At 37.5% G+C, this 23846-nt stretch overlaps 1 protein-coding gene across 1 annotated transcript; it reads left to right on the forward strand.

Annotated features, from left to right (window-relative positions):
- The first annotated feature begins 805 nt into the window (after nucleotides 1-805).
- On the forward strand, nucleotides 806-22297 carry ezra (ezrin a). The gene is made up of 13 exons (XM_084743135.1): nucleotides 806-1080; nucleotides 4460-4543; nucleotides 5874-5969; nucleotides 8395-8669; nucleotides 9065-9148; nucleotides 11408-11554; nucleotides 12530-12626; nucleotides 14250-14413; nucleotides 14562-14692; nucleotides 15923-16083; nucleotides 17471-17563; nucleotides 19048-19317; nucleotides 21457-22297. The coding sequence occupies exons 1-13, from the start codon at nucleotides 1069-1071 to the stop codon at nucleotides 21619-21621; spliced, it is 1779 nt and encodes a 592-aa protein (XP_084599261.1). The 5' UTR covers nucleotides 806-1068; the 3' UTR covers nucleotides 21622-22297.
- Nucleotides 22298-23846: the final 1549 nt, after the last annotated feature.

Raw genomic sequence — 23846 nt, forward strand, 5'->3', positions numbered from 1 at the left:
GAACGAGGCGGCAGCAGACCAGCAATTCTTGTGTCTGTTGGCTGTGGAGAGAGTGATATTTGACTTATATAACAGCTGCTTCCCATCAGATAAGGCCGTCTGAAGGCAACGCAAAGCAGTGAAAATATTCTAAACACAGTGTAGGTGGCTAAAACACATTTTTTCTGCTGACCCTGTCCACGTTGCTTAGCTTCCTACACCGGTACTCCTGCTGCTTCTCCAAACCGGTGTTGTGCAGACCGTCTTCTTCTGTAGGTGATACACTGACTGTGGATAAGTACCTGATAAAACCCACTTCAAATAATCTGAATCGTCCCTTTACAGTGGAGAAAAGCACTTGGCCTTGATGCTTGATAAATGGTGCTTGTTATCAGAATTGTTGCAGATTAATTTTCTGTCAATTTAAGTACAAGCTGTTGTCATTAAGTGCACTGATTGTTAGATTATTTATGTAATCAAAAACACTGAATCTGCAGCTCTATGACTGTTCAGATGATCAGAATCAGTCCTTTAATTTTCTGCCTGATTTTGCTTTTGTACAATTATCATTAAAGTGTGTAAATCTCAAACTTCTCAGAGTTTCACTTGAGTTTTAACACCAAAAAAAAAACACACGCTGCTCTCAGGATGTTATCGTGATATGATCTCTTTATGACGGTCCATGACTCAGTCGCGTCCCCTCCAAACAGGCAACATAAATAGTACGTCTGGGCCTATATACCCTTGCATGCTCCGATCAAAGGTCACAGCGGTTCAGGTGCTGAGACAGGTGACTGTCTTTGGGCGGAGCTGTGCGTCTTTGCCCCTGCGCGTCCCCAGCAGGGTGGTCACGGCGGAGGCGAGTCCGTCAGTTTGTGTGGTAGTAACCGAGCTGAACCTCCCACGTCACTGAGGGCGATCTACAGCCGAGTTCAAAGGACACAAAGCCCTGCCCTTGAGTGTGCCAGCGAGAGCAGAGCTGAGTTCTTTATCAGGTGGAGGTTCTCTCTGGGAGTCGGCCACTGCAGCCTCGGTCAGCCTGGGAAACGCTTTTCTTCTGCTGGAGCTCGCACACCAACCTGAGCCAAGATGCCCAAAACGGTAAGACTCTCATGATTTTGTTGACAAGATAATTAAATGCGTCACTGAAATGTCTCTTCCTGGTCCAGATTTGAAAGGAAAATGGTGGGTTTATAGATTCATCTATAAGGGTCGCTGAAATATTTATGCTTATGTAGAAAAAAACACTGAGAATAACAAAATTTAAGGATGAATTGTGTGTATTTTCAAAGTTTTAGTGACATCTTTTTTCTGTGTTGAAGCTTGTGAGTTATTTCCAAGAGGCACCTCTCCTTCTTGGCATTTACTCATTAACCAAATGTAGAGTTTGACCCAGACTGCACACATTCCTGGCAGCAAAAAATGCTGCTAAAACTAAAACTTCATGGCTAGACTGGGCCATATGTTGTCTCTGTGGTCGTGCAGAACTGAGAATAATCATTGTAAACTATCTGTGGTGGCACTGGAGTGATTTCTATAAATGTAAAGACTTTCATCAACAGCTCATGATTGTTTAAAAGGTTCATCAACCTGCTTTGATTTTGTCAGACAGGCAGCAGTAATCCATTTTCATTTCAAAACAAAAGGAAGCCTTTTTGCGTTTATTAGCTGTAAGTCCTAAATGCCCTCAGTCAGAGTCACTTTAGTGTTCAGCATCAGTCTGTAGGAGAACTGATAAGAAAAGGCTGGACTGTGCATTACAACTGCAGCTCTGTGCTCATATTGACTCTCCAAGGAGAAAGCCACTCTTAAGAGGTCATGCTGACGTCTGTCTCTGACTGACTGACGCTAAACTATCGTTAAATCAAACAGATTTGTGAGTCATGGTAGCAGGAATTGCCTGTGTTGTTCTGGAAAAAGCTGAAAACCAGATGTATGACTTGAATTCTGGATTAAATTTTAACTATTAAACAGGAAAGTCGGAGTTTTGCAGATACCAAAAGTACAAGCTTAAATTAACCCTGCAGGGAACGACAAACAGGCCCTCACACCTCTGCCCTGTAGTGCCTGTGTCCACTATGTGGCACTAGATAACCCTTAGGCTACTAATTGACCCCTCCAAAGTCCCACCCCTTTTTCTCTACTTCAATAAAAGTTTAGCAAACTTGGTACCTCTATCAACTTAATCCTTTTTCTGTAAAAGTCATATCTTTAGTTAGCTTATATGTTAGCTAAACACTAGCTAACTAGCTAGCTAATGTTAGGAAAACACTAGCTAATTAGCTAGCTAATGATTGATGTGGATTAGTTAGTGTTTTGCTAACATTAGCTAACTTAAGATGTGAATATAGACCACTTTTACAGCTCCCACAGGAACATCTTTTAACCATTAAAAGTTGGTTTCTAGCACACAGCAAGTTCAGGACTGTCATTCAGCTGTCATTGGAGCACCAAACTAAAAGGGGCGGGACTTAGGGAAGGTCAATTAGGCCTTATATACATGTATGTATATCCAGAATATCAAGTGTAGACCTCACCATGAAAATTTAATCAAATAATAATTTTTACATGCAACTTATCAACTGTTGTCAGTAGGTGGCGCTACAGTATGATTGCGACTGAATATTAGCATGTAGACGTGTTCAGGCCGGGACTCTCAATAAACGTGGAGTTTTAGCAGATTGGTTTTAGACACAAATATACGAAGATATTGCACTCGCCTTAAGACCGCATTACAGTGTCGCCGCCATATTGAACAGGGCAGGACTGGCCTGTAAACAAATACATTTACAAAACAGTTTTTCTGGGAAAAAGCACTAAAATGTTTACATTTCTCAAATGATTTCAGTGAGTTGTTTTTATATTCAAGGGATCGTGATCTATGTGGAGTAAGTTAGAAAAAAACATGTTTTTCTTCTCAATGTAGATCATCAACCCTTGAATATAACACAAGTCATTGAAATCTCTTGAGAAATAAACATTATGGTGGTTATTATCCCAAAAAAATGTATTTGTTCGCAGGCCAGTCTCACCCAGACCAAAATGGCGGCAACACTGACGGACTGCAGCAACAGGCTGAAGCGGACAATCGAACATATGTCTATGAGATTTGACGTATATTTGAGTTAAAACAGCTTCCATCGAAATTCACTGCACCGCTCAATGAAAATTCTAAATTTGAACAACAGTTTAATTGCGCAAGTCTTTAGATTGCTCTGACCAGATCTGAAGTCAATCTGATCAATTATTTAGTAGGAATTCATTAAAGCATGACACCTGTTAAAAAAAAAAAAGAGACAACTAAATTCAAAATGGCCGACTTCCTGTTGGGATTAGGCTGTGGCTCCAGGAGGCTTTTTTGTGCATCTACAGATTTTGGTACATCTAGGTGAAACGTGCTATGGGGGCTGCTCTGTAGGGGGCGCTATCAATTCATTTTTCCACGCCCGCGTCCAAGACCCATATCAGATGTGAATTTTTACCACTTCTTTTGCCAAGTTAAATGAGTTTTTGAGCCTGTTCTGTCCGTCAACAATGCGATTCATTCGACAGAAAAAGAAGAAAAATATTTCCCCGCATTACAGCAGGGTCCTCACATTTAAAACCTGCCAAAGTTCAATGTAGCTACATACTGATTGATTGTAATGGATTACTGCTTCCATACTTGTGATTATCACAGTCAATGATTAGGAAACAGGTCAGTCTACAGTGGCTCACAGTGAGGAATGCATCGGCCGGACGTGAGGGAGTTAAGAAGTTATCTTACGTATGTGGTCATGGAAAGTGTAGAAACATGTTGAGAAACATGCTGCAGGTTTCATAAAAGGATGTTCCAGTTTTTGTGGTCCAGGTTTCAGTGGGTTTATCTTTATGACACCCGGGGTGTGCTCCAGTGTAACTTCATAAAACGATTGTGTAACTCCTGCAAACCCAGCCTGGCCTGCAGGTCTTTTTTTTTGTCATGCTTTTTGGAAAAAAATGGAGAATAAACCTTTTATTTTCTTGTGGGAAACTGATGGTATAAACACTCGAAAGTCGTATTTATACACCGGTTTTATTGCTGTTGCTATATATAAAAAAAGGTCAGTCTTATAAACAATGGTAAAAGTCTAAAGGCGACTTGGCAAGCAGTGAGTATTTTGATATTTTAATCTGCAACCTTGTAGCACCATGCAAGGGTAGTCCAAAGTCTAATGAGATAGTGAGCAATTATGGTTTATGAACAATCCACTTCACAGCCCCATGTTTTTTTACTATGAAAAAAGTTGTGTTTCATAATGTAACCACAAAAGGAAATGTGCCCAAATTAAGAAGATAAATTTCTGCAAAGCTAAAGATGTGGGATTATTGAAAAAGTTTGATGAACGCATGATTGATGGATTCAGATTCATATGGTGGAAAACAACTAAATGCTCGGGCTGAGTGGAAATTAGAGGGTTTATGTGTTTCGTCACGTGACTGAGTGACCTTTTTGCTGCAGGTCAACGTTCGCGTCACCACCATGGACGCGGAGCTGGAGTTTTCCTTCCACCCCAACACCACAGGGAAGCAGCTCTTTGACCAGGTCTGTATGTTACAGAGTGAAAAGCACTGAAGAGTTTGCACAGTTGTCTTAGTCAGCATCTTCAGTCTCAGTGGTTTCAGTATTGCTGCAGCTGATAAAGTTCTCTTTTTGTCTAACAACAGATATTTTTATTGATTTTTTTTTTTCTATTGTTGTGCAAACAGAGGGAAACTTGTGTTCAAAATAAAACAGAAACTGTTGCCAGACTGTATAGAACTTTTGAGAACTTTTTTGGTTGGTGTATTTAAGGTGCTCAAAGAGATGTGGCACCACCTCCTCCACTCAGTGTTTACTGGACGGTGGCGCTGCCTTTTCCACCTAAAAAGAGTTAAGTCATCTAGCCGATATTGTGGAAAAAGTTAGCCTCTGTCTGATATGTTGATACCTGCATCTGGTCCGGTGCTGCACCAAAGATGGAAGTCAAAAGGTTCGGACTCACATCTTTGCTGCATCTAAATTAGAAAGTTACTGTTTGGATCTTTTAATGTAATGGACTGATCCCCAACAGCAATATACATGAACGAGGACTGCAAAAGAGTAATAAGTATGTAACAAATATAACAGAATAATTCAAAACACATTTTGTAAACTCACCTAGTTGTGAGTTGTATGACTCACTTTTCCTTTTTTTGTTGTAGTTATTTAAGTGTCTGTGTTTGTTGTTTTGTGGTTTTCATTATATTTCATCTTAACTGTAGGTCTTTGAATTGCATCACTTTAATATTGTTAGATAAAGCATCTGGTCTGTATAAATGTCTACAGCACAGTCAAATAATAAGACATTTTATCGTCAAGTGAAAACCACAAAACTCAGATTATCCTTACTTTCTCCTTTCAAAGTCATGTCCCTTCTTACACCGTCTGTCTCATTCAATACTTTTAATTCCTGTTGGAAAAAATCTAAAATGCACAAACAGTGAGGTGGCCGTCTCAGTGCCTGAAACGTTTACTTATTAATACACTCACCCCAAAGTCATTTGTACTAAAAGATGACATCACCAGCCAATAGTATGAGAGCAGTGTGACTGTGTGTGGTGTGTAATTATCTAAACCTTTGTACTTGACCGGAAGGCAGCTCTGTGATAAAGGGGTCCTGAAGCGTTAAAGTCTCTTCACCACCTCAGCTACTGTTCAGAGAGACATTATCATAAATGAGACTGATGCACACCGTCTGCAGTGTTTGCACGACGCTGCTTTGTGCTGTAAAAAGACATGTTGTCCAAAACGTTGTTCAGAGTATTAGAAGTGTGATGGATGAAGAAGAAGAAGAAGAAGAGGAGGGGGATATCATGCATCTGTCCCTCTGTCTGTCTCTCTCTGTGTGTCTCAGGTTGCCAGGACCATCGGCCTGCGTGAGACTTGGTACTTTGGGCTGCAGTTCGTGGACGGCAAAGGGTTCATCACATGGCTGAACTCTGAGAAGAAGGTGACTGATTGTGATGATAACAACTGACACACTCATATTGTTCTTGTTCACCATCCTGCTGTGTTTCTCTGTTCTATTCTGCTCTACTCTACTCTATGTAAGGGACAGTGAGCGGGTCATTATTGCAGAATGATCCCTGACAAGATGATCTTAAATCATCCTGAAGGGGTTTATTTTGCATTATTACATGGCTTTGTTAAATGCTTGATTCTGATTGGTCAATTAGAACATTCTAAGGTCTGTTATTTCTTTATAAAAGAACCGTTGCTATGAAGAGCAGGTCGTTGCTATGGACACATTTCTGATCATAGACGCTGGAGGAACAATAAAATCATTGTTAAATCACTAATATAAATTTAAAATGAATATTTTGTGTCAAACTATTGATTTTTTTGTAGGTAATTATGTAATAAGTGGTATAATGTACAGTGAGCAGGTCATTATTGTGAAATTAACCACTTCAGGATGATTCAGGATCCTGACGCAAAGCCAATTTATCAATAATTTGACACAAAATATTGATTTTAAAATTATTTTATGTATTTTAAAAGGATTTTATTGCTCCTCCAGAGGATATGATCAGAACTGCATGCATCGCAACGCTCTGATATGATATTATATGATATATGATCAATAAAGCACTTTTCATACAAACATGATGCAAGGCATATGTAGGTAGCAAAAATAGACTATAAACAAAACAATTTTAATAAACAATTATTCAAGACTTAAAACATACATCAATAAAACAATAAAATGTCTAAATTATACAATTATGCAAGGCTCAAAAATGACAACACTAAAACAATAAAATGTTAAAAGTAAATAAAATAAACAGAAAAGATAAGGCAGCAAATGATGAGGCACTTTAAATAAAAGCCAGGCTGAAAAGATTCTTCTTCAGATTTCTTTTAAAAATGTACATAAAGGCTGCAGTTGACTCTATCTTAATTTATTCTAATATAAGTTAATGAGCTTAATCTTACTTTGTTCTTTTAATTATATTCTATTTTACATGGTTTCTACTCCCTCTGTTCTACTCTGTTGCCTTCTATTCAGCTGTATGCTCTCATCTCCTGTAACATTCCTTTAGACTGAAAGTTATTTTAAACTATTATTTAGGTTTTAACATTTGTACTACTGCGCTCGATGGCAGACTCTGACATTCCAGCCATTTTTTTAGGACTTTCAGCTCTTTATATCAGTACAGAGGAGTATTAGGTCCAAGAATAAGGTGTGGGGGAATGAGAGGAATGTTGATAATAAAGTCAAAATGTCAAGAAGTAAATCAGAAGTAGCTCATATGACTTCCAGACATAATAAAAAAAAATATTCCCAACATATCCTTGGTCCTAAAACTCTTCCATAATTTCAACCTTGCTGCTTAACTTGCTTTGTGTTTATTGATTATCATGAAAATAAACATACTGAAAATCAGCAACAAACCAATTTGTAATCCTGCTTGCATGTTTCTTTTCCCCCCGAACACAAACACGTGTATTAACATACAGTATACTGTGTACAGTTCGGCTTCTCTGCAGTTTTATCCCCTGAAAACTCCTGCAAGTCCACAGTGAGGAAGATATTCTTTCTATTTTAAATCGAACCCTAACCGAACTGGAACCGAACAACAGCTTCTACTAGATTAGTGTTAACATTATTTGCATTATTTTATAATTCAATTTCATTTGATGGTATTTTATAAACAACAGATTGGTGTAATTGTAGTAACCAGCCTTATTAACAATGGCTCATTTTTGTAGTAAGACGACTTAATTTATAATTGTTTTAAAGATCAACACCCACACAGTAACATCTATACATATAGTCTACATATCAATGTTTCCCCCATCCTGGTCCTCAGAGCTCACTGTCCGGCATGTTTGAGATGTTTCCCTGCTCAAACACACCTGATTCACATGATCAGCTCGTTATCAGGCTTCAGGCGATCAGGCAGAGGCTTCATGACGAGCTCATCATGTGAATCAGGTGTGTTTGAGCAGGGAAACATGTCAAACATGCAGGACAGTGAGATCTGAGGACCAGAATGGGGGAAACACTACATATAATTTAATGAAATTTAATATATCCCAAGATTTATACAAGATTTATATTAACTTTGATTTTTTTTTTCCTTTGATATAGTCGATATGTTGTTTCCACATTAATTTACGATCAATGACAATCCCTTGGAATTTCGTCCCACAAAATCTTTCAGTTTCTGCATCACAAATTTTCAATTTAATAACCCCATACTCCAGATGTCCTCTGTTCTGTCAGAACGTCCCTTTGTAATTATACCATGTTCTACTGTCCCATTCTACTCAGTATTATCTGCTTTATTTTCTACTGTACTCTGCCATACTGTACTTCTTTACCCATACATTATTTTTTATCTACTCTGTCTCTTCTCTGCTGTGTCCAGGTGATGGTCCAGGACGTGAAGAAGGAGACTCCCCTGCAGTTCAAGCTGAGGGCCAAGTTTTACCCCGAGGACGTGTCTGAGGAGCTGATCCAGGACGTCACCCGGAGGCTCTTCTTCCTGCAGGTGAAGGAGGACGTCCTGGGAGATGACGTCTACTGTCCCCCGGAGTCCGCCGTGCTGCTGGCCTCTTACGCCGTCCAGGCCAAGTACGGAGAGTACAGCAAGTCAGTCAATCATCCAGGTTACCTGTCCTCCGAGCGCCTGCTGCCCAAGAGGTGAGTGTGGGCTGGTTGGCCGGTGGCCATTTATCTGGTATTTGCAAAGTAATTATTAACTTAAGTCATCAAATATATGTTGTGGTGTAAAAAGTACAATATTTGCCACTAGTGAAATACACATATGAAATGGAAATGAGGTACAAGTACCTCAAATTTGCACTTAAGTAAAGTACCTGTCAACCGTTGCATGCAGCAGGTGTTGTGTGTACAGAATAAATCAATGACTCAATTATTAACCTGTGTCCTATTACATCCTCACAATAATCAGCACAAGATAGGACGGGACAGGACAGAAAGGACAATGCAGCATGTGTTTGATTTAGCTGTGTGGGCAGACACAGACTGTTGACATTTTCACCGGCAGCTCGCTGATAACCCGTCTCTCCTCTCAGGGTGCTGGAACAACACAAGCTGTCCAAGGATCAGTGGGAAGAGAGGATCCAGGTCTGGCACGAGGAGCACGGGTCGATGCTCAAGTAAGTGATAAACACCCCTGAAAAAAAGACAACAAAAGTACTGACAACCCTGCCATGTATTTATCTTCATTTTAAAGCAACATCATATGTAGATGATTGCATTTTATTATTTATCCATGTCATTTTGTAATAGGCCTGAGGTTTATAAAGTGACTTTTTAAAGTAGAAATCTGCCTCCTGCCAATGAAAAGTTGAATTCATAAGCAATATAACACACCCTTACTCAGATCAATACACTCATTGGCTTTGCTGTTACAGCCTTACTTATTCTGCTATGATAGTAGCTGTGTTAACTTTAACTTCTGACAGATATCACTATATAACTGACATTACTGATTCAGTTTTCTGATTGTGCTACAGTTTAGTTTGTAACGAATAAACATTTATTTTTAACACAATTTATTGTGTCATTATCCTTTAATCGTCATGGCATGTTGTACAAAAGTTAATTCATCTCTCTTTAAACAACTCAACCACAACATTTTTGTTTTTATGGTTAAAGTTTGACAACATTTTGCAGAACCCAAATTATTATATATTTCTGTATTTCATTGTTGACGCAGGTTGAAGTAATGATTTATCAGTAACAGGCTGTTGACCCTTCGCTAAGCCCCGCCCTCCTTAGTTACTGTTGCTACGCCTGCCAAACTTTCCATTCTTGTACTGCATGTATGCAGTTTACAGTGATGACTGTGGCAGATTTAACATCCAAATTGGGAGTAATTGTTGAAACACAAAGTCTCTGAATCTTAAGAGATGGAAACAAAAGCAGCGTCTCATTTTTAGCTGACGGCGGTGGATTTTGTCGGCTAAAATAATAACTCACAAGCAGATTTCATAAGTGTAGCTGGCTGATGTAAGCTAATGCTAACTTGACTTTTTTTTTCCTGCTAACTTAACTTGAGCCAGTTGATGTTTTAATCTTTCCATCTGACACATTTTAAAACAATAACCCTGTGAGAGTGTTTGTATAAAGTTAGCTAGCAGCTGCGTACATGATATAACAGTGGTACTAACAGACAGAGGCTAAAGCTAGCTTACATCTCAGCAAACATTGGTCGAATGGTGAAATACAGCAGGTATATCTACATGGTAGATGACAGAAATACACTCATTAACATGGGAAAAGGAAGCACAGGGACTCGATTGAGCAATCAGACGTAGAACACCTGGACAGCGCTACAGACAAGAAGAGAGGACAAGGGAAGCTAGGTTTAGCTTCAGATTTAACAGCAACAATTAAATGTAGATGCATGCAGAGAACTAAAAATCTTTAATTTCCCAGATGCATTACAAAATAAAAAAAAAAACATGAAAACAAAAGCATAATTTTGGGAATTCCACATCAAGCACAAGTTCAAGAAGGTACCAGATTCAGACCATGTGATCAGAGCTTGTTAGGTAGCAGAAAGTTGCATGAGACGAACAACTTTATAAATGGAACTTAATACCAGTAGATTCTTGTTGGAGATGTGGAGGAAATGGTGCCTCTATACTACACGTCCAGCACTTAAAGACTGGTGGAACAACATTCATCAGATTATATTTGAAGTCCTACACAAAAAGTTTCAAGTCTCTGCAAAACTGTCTGTCTTGGGATCGACCATGGAGCTTCAGGACAATGACTTTTCATGTTTTGAGAAAAGGTGGATTATTTTGGCTCTCACAACAGCTAAACAGATATTACTAAGACACTGGAGGAAAAAACATCCACCCCTTATGAAGAATGGACTATAACAATGGCACAGCTAGCCGCTTATGAGAGGGTGACATACTCTCTACTAGATGCACTGGATCAATATATGTTTACATGGAGCCCCTTTGTGGACTGGCTGACTGTGAACTGATGGTTAAACTTGCTGATGTAATTATGTCAGTGATCTGTACTTTAGGTGTAATTGATTGTTGAGCGGTGTCAGTGTGGTGGTTTGTGTGTTGTTTTAATGTAATTATTTGTATTTGTTTGAAAATAATAAACTGTTAATTAAAAAAGAAAGTTGCGTGAGACTGAAGGCTGTGATGCTTATTTCAGACCATAAAACTCAAAAGAAACTCATAAGTTTCAACTTAGTTTCTGAGGTCACACACAACATAGTGTAGTTTGAATTAAGCCCCTTTGTCTCACCTGTTTGAGTAAAAGATTAGGATGAAGTAACTGAAAAGGAAAATTGCATCTTAAACTGATAATAGTTTGTTCAAGCAGTTTGTGTATCTGTGAGTGTTCTTCCATGTTTCCAACCGTGTATTTGATCTAAACAGGGAGGAGGCCATGATTGAGTACCTGAAGATCGCTCAGGACCTGGAGATGTACGGCGTCAACTACTTTGAGATCAAGAACAAGAAGGGCACAGACCTGTTCCTGGGAGTCGACGCTCTGGGACTGAACATCTACGAGAAGCAGGACAGGTGAGTCAGACAGTCGCTGACTTCAGTACAGCACTTACCTGCTATTGATTTGATGACATCCAGTTGTAGAAAGAAAGGGCAGCACACGAGCAGTCACCGACCTCGGTTACCTTCCCTTCCTGTCGGTCAAGTTTTAAATAACACGTTTGACCGCATGGCTGCTGTTTTGAAGAGGCCGTTGACCCAGTTCTCTTTATTCTACTACAACATGAACATACAAGGTCTCACTGCTCTGACACCACCAGGCTGGGGGTGTAATGGATTACATATAATGGGATTACATAATTTGGCTATAAGAAAAGGTAACTGTATTCTATTACAGTTACAGAAAAAAGGCCAAATCAGATTACAGATACATTTAGCTAATAAAAATGGGGATAATTAAGAGGTTTACAATTATAAAATATAGAACATTATACTTCCCTGTGCAGGACGCACACATTACAACACTTCATGAGTCCCAACGCAACTCTGATCTCAGTGAAACTGCTAATCTGACAGTAGCCGGTTCATTAACTCTTCAAAAATGCTTTAATTAGGTGGAGATTTCTCAACATCTAATCTAAAGAATTATTTACATGTAAGACCTTACATGTAAGTGCTAACGTTAGCTGCACAGACCAACCGCTAATGTTGGCTACACAGAACAACTGTTGACGTTAACTATACAGACCAACTGCTAACATTAGCTACTCAGGCCAACAGCTAATGTTAGCAACACAGATCAACTGCAAACATTAGAGATAATCCAGACATAACGGAAAGTAATCAAGTTACATTACTTTAATATTACTTAGATTATGTTACTGCTACATTTAACAGGTAATTAATAACTGTATCAGAATACATTCAACCCTGCAGACCAAATGTGTGAATTCTGTGAAACCCACAAAGTATCTTAAGAAGAGTTTTCTACATGTGAATAATCTATAAAACCATTATTTTTTTTAACATGCTGTTTTCTCCGTCCTGCAGGCTGTCTCCAAAGATCGGATTCCCCTGGAGCGAAATTAGAAACATTTCTTTCAACGATAAGAAATTCATCATCAAGCCCATAGATAAGAAAGCTACTGTAAGTATCTTAAAAATCCTCAGAAATATCTCACGTGTATTTAAATGTGTAAAGATGAATTAAATTTGAAAGTAAACTTGCACCATGTATCCACATTAATGTTGTACAGGTTAACAGAAAAATATAATTAAAATTAGATAAATCTTACTCAAAAGTACAGATATTCAAGCAGTATTTCACTTAAATTTAAAAGACAATGAAAACTCAGTGTCTACCTCTAGTACACTTAAATAAGTTTATTAATGTGGGTATATTTACTTATCATAAACCTTTATTTAAATAGGCAGGGCCATTGAGTACATTTTTTTTCAAGGTTACCCTGATTACAATGCATATAAAACAATAAAAGCACCTGAAAGTTACCCTGCACATCAACAAATTACCCAACAAACAATCCAAGGACAGGATTATTGCAGGTGCTGGAAATCCTTGAAAATGCTTGAGTTTGAATGTAGTGTTTTCAAGGTTTGTGCTTGAAACTGTAGGAAGTTGCAAATGTCTCACTTTCACAATAAATCGCTGTCTGACTGAATAGCTCACTTTTTAGATGAAGAAATAAAAAAGTCAGAGAGTTTAATTTCTTTTGTCTTTTGCACAAAATGAGGACGAGCTTCGCTGCACCTCGATGCCGAGAGGTCACTGTTTCAATGTAGGGTGTAGGGCTGCAAATAATTATTATGCAACTGATTATCTTCATTTTCACCAAGATGACGTCCTCAGATGTCTTGTTTTGTCCGGAATCAAAAGACATTCAGTTTACTTTCATAAAGGATTCAAGAAACCAAAAAATATTCAGCTTTAAGGGGCTGAAATCAAAGAGTTTTAACTTTTTGTTTCTTAAAAATGACTCAAAACAATTAATTGATTAATGAATCCTGTCACAGTCTTGGCCCTTGAAAATAGGTCCAAACATTTTAAGTCTGTCCTCTAATGATTATTTTCATTATTGATTAATCTGTTGATTATGGTCCATAAAATGTCAGAAAATGGTGAAAACTGTTGATCCGTGTTCCCCAAACTCCAAAATGACGTCCTCAAGTGTCTTGTTTCGTCCTAAACCCAAAATGATTCAGTTTACTGTCAGAGAGGAGTAAAGAAACCAGAAAACATTCACATTTAAGAGACTGAAATCAAAGAATTTGGCATTTTAAAAAGTTGGAGATTAAATTAATAGTGGACTAATTAATTAACTGTTCCAGCTCTGATAGGATGCAAAGTCTACTAACAGACAGGTGCCTCATTTTGAAGCTTGAAACTTTGTTGTGTTTTTCTTTAATTTGTCTCCCTTCTGCAGAATACTGTCATGAAACATAATTTTGGTTGTTCATTACACAATATCATCAGATTTAAATATTTTGAACATGCATATGTGTCATTTACCACAGCCATAAGGGGATGAAAGACTTTGAAAATGCTTGAAAAATCCTCAGTTTAATTTCAGAGTAGGTGTACAACCGCTGCAATGACATTTATGACCTTTATAAAAAATAAAATAAGTTAAAACTAAGAAAGGAAGGGAACCTTTTGTGTCAAATAAATGTGGAAGACTTTTGTTAGCAGGTCAACACTTTTTGGAAGTTTATAAGAAATCAAACCAAACTGTCCTTTTTTTGTCTTCCTCAGGATTTCATATTCTACGCCCCACGTCTGCGAGTCAACAAGCGCATCCTGCAGCTGTGCATGGGCAACCACGAGCTGTACATGCGCCGCCGCAAGCCCGACAGCATCGAGGTTCAGCAGATGAAGGCTCAGGCCAAAGACGAGAGGCTGCAGAAGAAGATCGAGAGGTACGGGAATCAAAGTCATCAAGTTAAAGAAAAAAATAGCACGTGCATCACTGTAGTGGCCTCAGACAGACGACACATTAGGATTTGGATTCAGGCTGTGATTCAGATGTGTCATCGTGACTCTTTTGTTGGTGTGTTCTTTCTGCAGAGATCAGCTGGAGAGCGAGAAGAAGAGGAGGGAGACCATCGAGAAAGAGAAGGAGAACATGGAGAGAGAGAAGCAGGAGCTGATGATGAAGCTCTACCAGTACGAAGAGACGACCAAGAGAGCAGAAATAGGTGAGTTTGATTTTCTCCTCATTTCAGACCATAGTGGTCATTTTATCATACATAAAGAATTACTGTAGACAACATGTATATAAGTCAGCTGTTTAATTCATATTGACTTGTATTATAGATTTCAAACATGGTTTTACTGCCCTCTTCTGTTTATCTGCTTGAGATACAAACAAAAAGTGAAGATTTTGAGAATTACAAGGAGGAGAGGAGATAAAAGCATGAAATAAAATCTCTGAATCTTTAATGACAGGAATGATTTTAATTTTGCACATGAATCTGGGATAGTAGAAGCAAATGGTGGTAACATGCGTTCATAAAACAAAGAAAATGCTCCTTGCAGTCGCTGCAAGATGGACTGATTTTGGAAATCCTAACTCTTTCCTTCTATCTATCTAAAAGGGTCTCCTGATGATTAAAGGGGACAAATATCTCTGTTGCTCAGTCTAAATAATATAAAATACAACTCAAACTCTTAATGTTTGAAACAGTTTTACCAATAAACTATTCTTCTCTAGATAAAGTCTTAAACTTTTAGGAACTCAAAAACTATTTAGTAAACGTATTGAAGTGACAGTGAATAATGGTTAATATTTTAATATTTTCAATTAAAACCATTTAAATTTCAAGCACACAAATAATGACAAATCAGGCTGACAGCTTTCACAGTTTCTAAACCTCAAAGATTCAAGTTTATTTAAAGTAAAAAAAAAGTAAATTATCTCTAATTAAGGTATATGTTTTGAACAACATGCATCAAGATGATTTAAGATGATGCAGAAATGGCAGGAAAATGTTCAGGATTGTTCCTTTATGCATTGATGCACAAATTAAATCTTTGCAAGATTTATCAAAAAGGCTTATTGTAAACTGGGTCGTGATGATTTGTCATTTTTAAGAAGCGCGTCGCCAGGAAAGAAGTTTGGGAAACACTGCTTTAAATCTTGGCTTCATTATTATTACTTCCTTCCTTATGTGTTCAAATAAAAACATTCAACATTTGGTTGAAGTCTGTATATTTTAGTGTCAAAATACAATTTTCCAACGTGACCTGATGTAAGTTTTTGCCTGGTGACATGGCTACATATAAACCCCCTACGTGGGAGTTTCCATTTCAATAATATATATAATCGTCCCAGGAAAGAACCTGAATGCAGCACAAAATCTGATGAGTAGTTAGTGTTTCTTCCTGTGCAGTTACACGATGGATTTCTCACTGACTTTGTCCTGCAGAGCTTCAGGAGCAGCTGGAGAGGGCCATGAGGCTGGAGGAGGAGAGGAGGAGGGTGGAGCAGGAGGCGGCCCGGCTGGAGACTGAGAGGATGGAGGCCATAATAGCCAAGGAGGAGCTGGCCAGGCAAGCTGAGGACCAGATAAAGAGCCAGGAGCAGCTGGTGAGTACACGGCGCAAGAAACGCTCCAGTCCTTCACGTGAGAAAGTCGTGAGAGGAAAACACTCTTTAGAAGTGAAGCTCCGACGCTCAGGATAAACACACATTAACTGTTTTAATTGTAGTTTGAGCTCACGCATCCATGTTTGGGGGATTTTCCTGCCGTCCCGGGATCAGATTTCTCTTACAGCTTGAGAAAAATCTACAAAACTCTCGCTGACTTTAGAAAACGTCAAATATTCAAGGATATTTTTATTTTTTTCTGAGATTTTATGAGCTTATCAGAGGTTAAATGTGAACAGGATTTGGGAGAGTTACTCTAAAAATGTACTCTGGGACAGTTACCAATTACCTGTTCAAAAAAAATGTAGTCAGGATTACTTTCCATTACTTGTGGATTACCTCAGTATAAAATATGGTGAATTGTTGAGCCTAATATAGTGCTTTTTAGTGTTTTTAGAGCTGCGGCTAACTAAAAAGATCAGTTTGGTCCATAAAATGCCAGATAATAGTGAAAAATGTTGATCAAAGCTCAAAATTATGTCATCAAATGTCTTGTTTTATTCACAAATCAAAAATATTCAGTTTGCTGTCAGAAAGAGGAGTAAAGAAACCAGAAAATATTCACATTAAAGAAACTGAAATCAGACAATTTTGACTTTTTTTTAATTAAAAAATTAATCTAAATAATTAATCAATTATCAAAATAGATGGACATTTATTTAACAGTTGATTAGTAATAGATAAATCATTGCAGCTCTAAGTGTTTTTATGTTTGTTGTTAGGTTTATTAATTTATCCTGCTCTTCCCTACTTTGTTGTGCACAATTTATTGATTGATTGATTGATATATTACGTAAAATGGCAAAATTTCCACGCAGTGAAGTATTTTTTCACAAGAGGCCATGATACTGTGTGTGCACTATGCATGATAGTATGTTGATCTTTATTTTAAAATTAGAACTCCACTAAAAATTCCCATTTTTATTAAATATATCTGTAATCTGATTAAGTCTTTTCTATATGTAACTGTAATTAAATACAGCTAATTTTTTTTGTATCCAGATTATGTATCCTGTTACATATTATCCTTTAATGTGAAATATGAATTTGTAAAGTGAGGAGTAAAAAAAGCTTTCAGGTAAATAAACTGGAATTAGAAGTACAACATTTATTTGTTCACTTCACATTTAAACTGTTATCAGATAAAAGGTGAATTCCAGTCGTGGGAGTTTGTCGTTTTATGAATGGACGGACAAAAAACACTGAAGGAGCTCAGAGTGTCCTGATAATTGAGGTCACTGAGGTAAACAGGTTTTTGACGACACGGTTTGTGCCTCCTCTTTCTCCTCCTCCTCCTCCTCCTCCTCCTCTTCTTCCTCCCCTGCAGGCTGCGGAGTTGGCCGAGTACACCGCCAAGATCGCTCTGCTGGAGGAGGCCAAGAGAGTCAAGGAGGAAGAGGCTGAGACATGGCACAGCAAGGTGAGTTTCCAACACGCCATCAAAGGATGGACGGAATCCACGAAGTCCACAGGATTTACCTGGAAAATGTCACAACATAACAGTTACTACTGCACACCTTTTCATTCACTGTCTGTCTTTGTTTTTTGTGTTTTATCAAGTTACATATCAGCACCAAAACAGATAATTTTTTATTTTGTTCGCCAACTATTTGAGGTAGATTTAAGAACATTTGGTAACACTTACACAGTTTCAGTCTGAGTTGCTGAGGTATTGAGAGACATCGCCTGTAGAGATTTTTAACAACGTCTCAAGATAATAAAAGGCCTTTTTTGAGCAGCTTTATGAAGGAACTATTTTGTTTTTACTAAACTACACCTGCCAACCACAGAGAAAGCAACATGCATCTATTCATAGACGAGAGGCTTGTGCTTCTGCCAGTGTGAGATGTTTTCTTTTTGTTTAGAACTTTGTTTATTGGCGTTTTACACACAAATTGACAATAGTATTAAATTCATTAAAATCATACAACCCATAACTACAAAAGAGAAAACAGCAGTCAGCTTGGTCATATTTCACATTTTACAGTGAGCACGGTTCATCCTGCAAGTCATCATTTAAAAAAGAATGGAAAAAAACATGAATAATAAGAGTAATAACTAAATAAAATAGAGTTGGACCTCATTCTGGAATAACTGGGAAAATAAGGAGCCGTCAAAGGAGCCCTTATTTATTTTACACATATTTTCCAGCTGTAAGTTAATAAAAATGTCCTTCATCCACAGGGTGTGGGAGGGTGGAGTTGGTGATTTCCATCTACTTAATGTGAGGCGTGCAGCCTAAAGTTGCAAAAGCTGTCAGATCTGCTTGATGCTTAGACAGTAACTGATGTGTAAACATTAATGACGTCCTCCTCGGCTGAGCTAAATAAATAAATAAAGGTTTGAAGCTTATCACTTTCATAATTTTATAAATGGAAGAAAAATAGACATCCATATCAAAATCCTTTGCACTGTCCTGCACATTTCATATTTGCACTTGTGACATATGTGCATTTTACTTTGTTTGTTACATATAATTTTTATAATCTCATCTTTCACACAAGTCCTTGAACACACCAAACTGCATTTCATTGCTCATGTTACTTGCACGTCTGACAAATAAAGTATAGAATCCTTGAATAAACGACCCATTTTGTTTATAGGAGTAAATCAAGCCAACATCCATGAATGGGAAAGACAGAGACATGTCCAGGCTGTCATAAAACTGTTTTATGAGTCCAGCTCTGCCGGCTGGTTTCATTTGTGCATAAACTGATCACAGTCATACTGATAATCGATCAATATAGTGTGTTCAGTTAGATCTGGTGTTTTTATGGTGTCAATTGGCAAAAATTCAACTGCAGCATTGTGATTTTTTGGTACCTTTTTAACACCCGTCAAGGGACAACAGATGAAGTTTTGTTACCAGTAAATAATCTTCACCCGTCCTCTTCATCACCTCAGGCTGTGGAGGTGGAGGAGGATCTGCTGAAGACGAAGGAGGAGCTGCAGACTGTGATGAGCTCTGCCATCTCGGCTCCCCCCGCCGCTCCTGCTCCGGCCTCCTCCTCCTCCTCTTCCTCGGACAGCGAGAGCGAGCACGAGCACGAGCACAGCGAGGAGAACAGCACCTACAGCGCCGAGCTGCAGACGCAGGGCATCAACGACCACCGCCAGGAGGAGGAGCGAATCACAGAGGCCGAGAAGAACGAGCGCCTGCAGAGGAAGCTGATGGTGAGTTCAGGGACCCTGGATGCAAGTCGCATCAAACGAGCTCATTTCAGCTGCAGATTACAGAAACACACGTCTCGTAGTTTTGTTCATCAAAACTTCACCACCAGAATCAGAAACACTTTATATTTCACTGCTGGTTAATTCTCAGTTTGGACCAGTGATAAAAATAGTGAGTTGACAATATTATTAGAGAAGCAAAATTATTATCAAGATGTATTATTTAGGATTATGTAGGTCTTATAGCTTAAAGATGTATTTTATAATAATTTGTGTCTTATTTTTCCACAAAAGATCCTGTGCCTAATTTTAAAAAAGCCAATTAACAATAATAATTATATCCACACCTTTCCCCTGATTATAAAATCTAGAATCTGTAAATATACAAACATTTCTCATCTCAAAAGTTTAACAGTTGGACTTAAACTGTCTCCTAATTAAATTGTCAGTGTGGTTTGTGTGCTGGCTCTAGTGCTGCGTTCACTGGCTCCTCGGATGATCCCATTTCCAGAGTTGGGAAGTCGTTCTCCTGATTTCTGTTTGTTCATGAGCTTTTAAAGGTCCAGCATGTAAGACGGAGGGGGGATGTCTTAACAGAATATGGCAGAAATAATGATGGATTTAAGTTTACAAGAAGGAATGTGAGTGGTCCTCCGTTGAACTTCTTCTAGAACGGAAATTTACTTGTTCCATGTTGGAACGCAGTTTAATGTTTCTGATTATTGTGAGAATAATGCAGGATAAATCACACGCGCGTAAGAAACATATTGGATTACAATCGGCTGAGTTGTAATGTTACAGGTGTTAAAGTGAGATTTAAGGTGAGTTCAGAGATGTGAAAACAGTTTCTGCACCAACAATTAACATAAAACATAAATCGGGAGAGACTTTTAAAAAAAAAAGACACACAAAAACATTCGGTCACACGTGTTGCTTACATTCTTACAGCCTGTTTTGTCACTTCGTGGTGTATTTTTCATATCCTCACAAATATGTGGCATAATATAGAGAAATTTACAGAGAAACAACTGTTTAGTAGCTTAAAATATTTTCAGTTATCGAAGGCCTGATGGGAAACTTCAGGATCTTCCAGTCGAAGAGAAACAGTCTCCATCTGGCCTCAGCATTTTGCTCTGATACTCAGCAATCATACAAAGACAAATTCATCACAGACCGACTGTCAATCTAACAGAATGTGTTGAAACCAACAGACAGGTTGTGTTTTCAGTTCTTCAAGAGCAAACTTCATTCTGAGGAATGAAGTCTGGAACATAACAATGGAAGAATACTTATGAAAGTACATTTACAACAGCGAAAGAAAAAAAATATCCCCACGGTAAATCATAATTAGGAGATAAGAAATTTTAATTATGAGATAAAGTCAAAATTAGGAGATACAAATGTGAAATTATGAGATAGAAAATCAAAATTGTGAGGTACAAAGTTGAAATTATGATATAAAAATCATAATTATGAGATAAAAAGTCAAAATAATGAGATTAAAAGACAATTATTTGATAAAAAAAATCCAAATTGTGAGATATAGAGTCAAAATATTAGATAAAAAGTCATATTTATGAGGTAGATAGATGAAATTATGAGAAAGTTGAAATTAAAAGATGAAAAGTTGAAATTATGAGATAAAAGGTCAAAATAATGAGATAAAAAGACAGAATTATGAGACAGAAAGTCATAATTATGAGGATAAAAAGTTGAAATTATGAGAGAAAAATCATAATCATAAGATAAAAAGTCCAAATAATGCTCTAGAACAATGTTTTATTTAATAAAAAGTCAAAAAGATAAAATGTTGAAATAATGAGATAAAAAGACAGATTATTTCATAACTAGTCAACATTTTGAGATAGAAAGTTGAAAAGTTGAAGCTATTAGATAAAAAGTCAGAATTATGAAATAAAAATGTCAAAATTATGAGATTAAAAGTTGAAATTGAGATAAAACATGATAATCATATAATAATTTAAACTTTTTATCTCAGAATTATGGGGATATTTTTTCTGTCATTGGCACAAACAGACTTCCTTAAATGTCTCAGTTTGTTCTTGTAAAGTGTCTGCAGCGTAAACGTCTGTGAGGATTTTGTCCCTGTGGTTTAATAACTGGACTCGGTTCCCTCCTCAGGCCCTGAGCTCAGAGCTGGAAGAAGCCCGAGATGAGAACAAGAAGACCCAGAACGACCTGCTCCACGCCGCCAACGTCCGGGAAGGCCGCGACAAGTACAAGACCCTGCGTCAGATCCGCCAGGGCAACACCAAGCAGAGGATCGACGAGTTCGAGGCCTTGTAGAAACCTCAGAGACCTGAAGACCTCTCCCAGAATACCTCGTGAAGGCCCCGTTCAGACCTGTTTTTCATTTGAGTGTGATGTAACTGCAGCCACACCTGTTTTTAAAGACCCAGAAAAAAAAAAAAAAAAAACATGGAGCTGACCTGTGTAAGAGCACCTGCATGAGTTTTATTTTATCCGTTTAACTTTTGCCTAAAAGCACTGTTTTGTTTTGTTTTCTTTGTAGCACTCAAACATCTCCAGTGTGCAGTTTGGTCCCATTAAAACATTCAGCAGGGAGCCGCTGTGTTCCTGATATTTACTGTATGAACAAAGCTGGTATATGAGCTGTACTGTAGAAATGACATATAAATGATCAAAAAAAAAGTTAATGCGACATGGCTTTGTGGTTTTTTTATTATATCAAACTGAAGTGGTTTAATTTAGCTTTATTTAATGAATATCCCATATTTCAATCACTGCCTTGTAGAACTGAATGATTTTTATCATGGATCAGCTCAATGCATTGATATTTTTTTCAATGAATCATCTATAAAATGTGTAAACGAGGAAGCCCAGCACATGAACCCAGAGCCAAATGTTGTCTTTGTTTTGCTTGTTTTGTCCAACCGACAGTCTGAAATCCAAAAATATTAAATTTATAATAATAAAAACAGAGACAAACGGCAAACCCTCACATTTGTTTGGAATTTTTGTTTGAAAAATGTCTTCTAATGATTAATCAGTTATAAAGATTGTTGCCAACTAATCTCACCTGTTTACATAAGTGTCCAAATAACAATACAGTTTATTTAACTTGATTTAATCTGATTATAATCTGACATAATTTTGAAATCAGTAGGGGTGGAAGTAAGTAATCACAAATACTCAAATTACTGTACATTTTTGGTGTACTTTTCAAGTCTGTACTTTTACTGGTACTTAAGTATGCATTACTTTTACAATTATAGTATATTCAAACCTTTTATTTGTGTTTTAGTAGCCATATGGACAGAAAACAAAACAAAACACTGGAAGCACACATTCTGAGTAACGATGTTAATCATTAATCATTAATCAATTCAATTTCCAATTAAAAGTGTATTCACAGAGATTTAATTCATTGATTTGTTGCAGTCACTGGACCTCATTTCACATTTGTGAATGAGGAAAATTAAATTTAGAATTAAAACGTGGAAACGTGTTTTGTATCTTAAAAATAACTGATGATTAATGGATTGTTAGCAACTATTGGTTCAGGAAAACACAAACTTTGCAACCTTTGTGTGGAGAGGTGACATGACATCAGCATTTAAAAGTAACTAATACTCGTTTTTTTTGCAACAAATACTTTGTACTTTTACTTAAATATGTTTTTAACACCAGTACTTTTACTTGTAAATGAGTAATATTTTACCAGTGTAAGATTATTTGTAATTGAGTAAAACTTTCAGTACTCAGTCCAACACTGGAAATGAGGTGGTTTGACTTAATAACTCTTCACATCAGAAACACAAAAAGAACTTTTCATATATTTGTTATGGGAGCTGATTTTGATTTTACCTCACAGGAACATTTTGGACCTCGGTGTTATTTAAATTACCTTCTGTCTTAATTTAAAGGAGAAAAGTGGCGTCTTCAAATCACTTCTTTTATCCATCCAACAATCCAAAACCCAAAGATTCTTCATTTATCGTCATAAATGACAAAGAAAGGCAACGAATCCTCACATTTAAGAAGTTAGAGAAAGCAAAGGTTTGACATTTTTTGCTTGAAAACTGACTGGAAGGATTAATCCGTTAAAAAAAGCTTGTGATTAAATTTCTTTCAACTGACTAATCTATTAATCAGCTGGTCTTTGCAGCTCTAACCTGCTCCTCCAGAGCCACAGAAGACATTTTATCTACAGCTGATTTCACAGACTGACGAGTTCTCATTGTTTGTGTGTAAACTGGGGACTGATCCTTTAAACCAGAGTTAACAAACCTCCACCTGGTGCAGGTGAACAATTAAAGACAGTGACAACTCTCTGATATTAAACTTTATGTGTGTTATGTCCTCTCTGGTGGCGTTAAATAATAAAACCCTACATCATCAGTTACTGTTCATTCTTCAGAATGTTCTCTGTGTGACAGAAGTTGTATTTGAGGAATCCTGCAGGCTGCTCGCCGTGAAAAAGGATGTGGTTTTTAAATATTTGCTCAAGGAAAAGGATGGTTATCATTAGGTTGCTAGACAACTTGTGA

This window comes from Lutjanus erythropterus, chromosome 18 (genome assembly GCF_056507025.1).
Source record: "Lutjanus erythropterus isolate fLutEry1 chromosome 18, fLutEry1.hap2, whole genome shotgun sequence".
NCBI lineage: Eukaryota > Metazoa > Chordata > Actinopteri > Lutjaniformes > Lutjanidae > Lutjanus > Lutjanus erythropterus.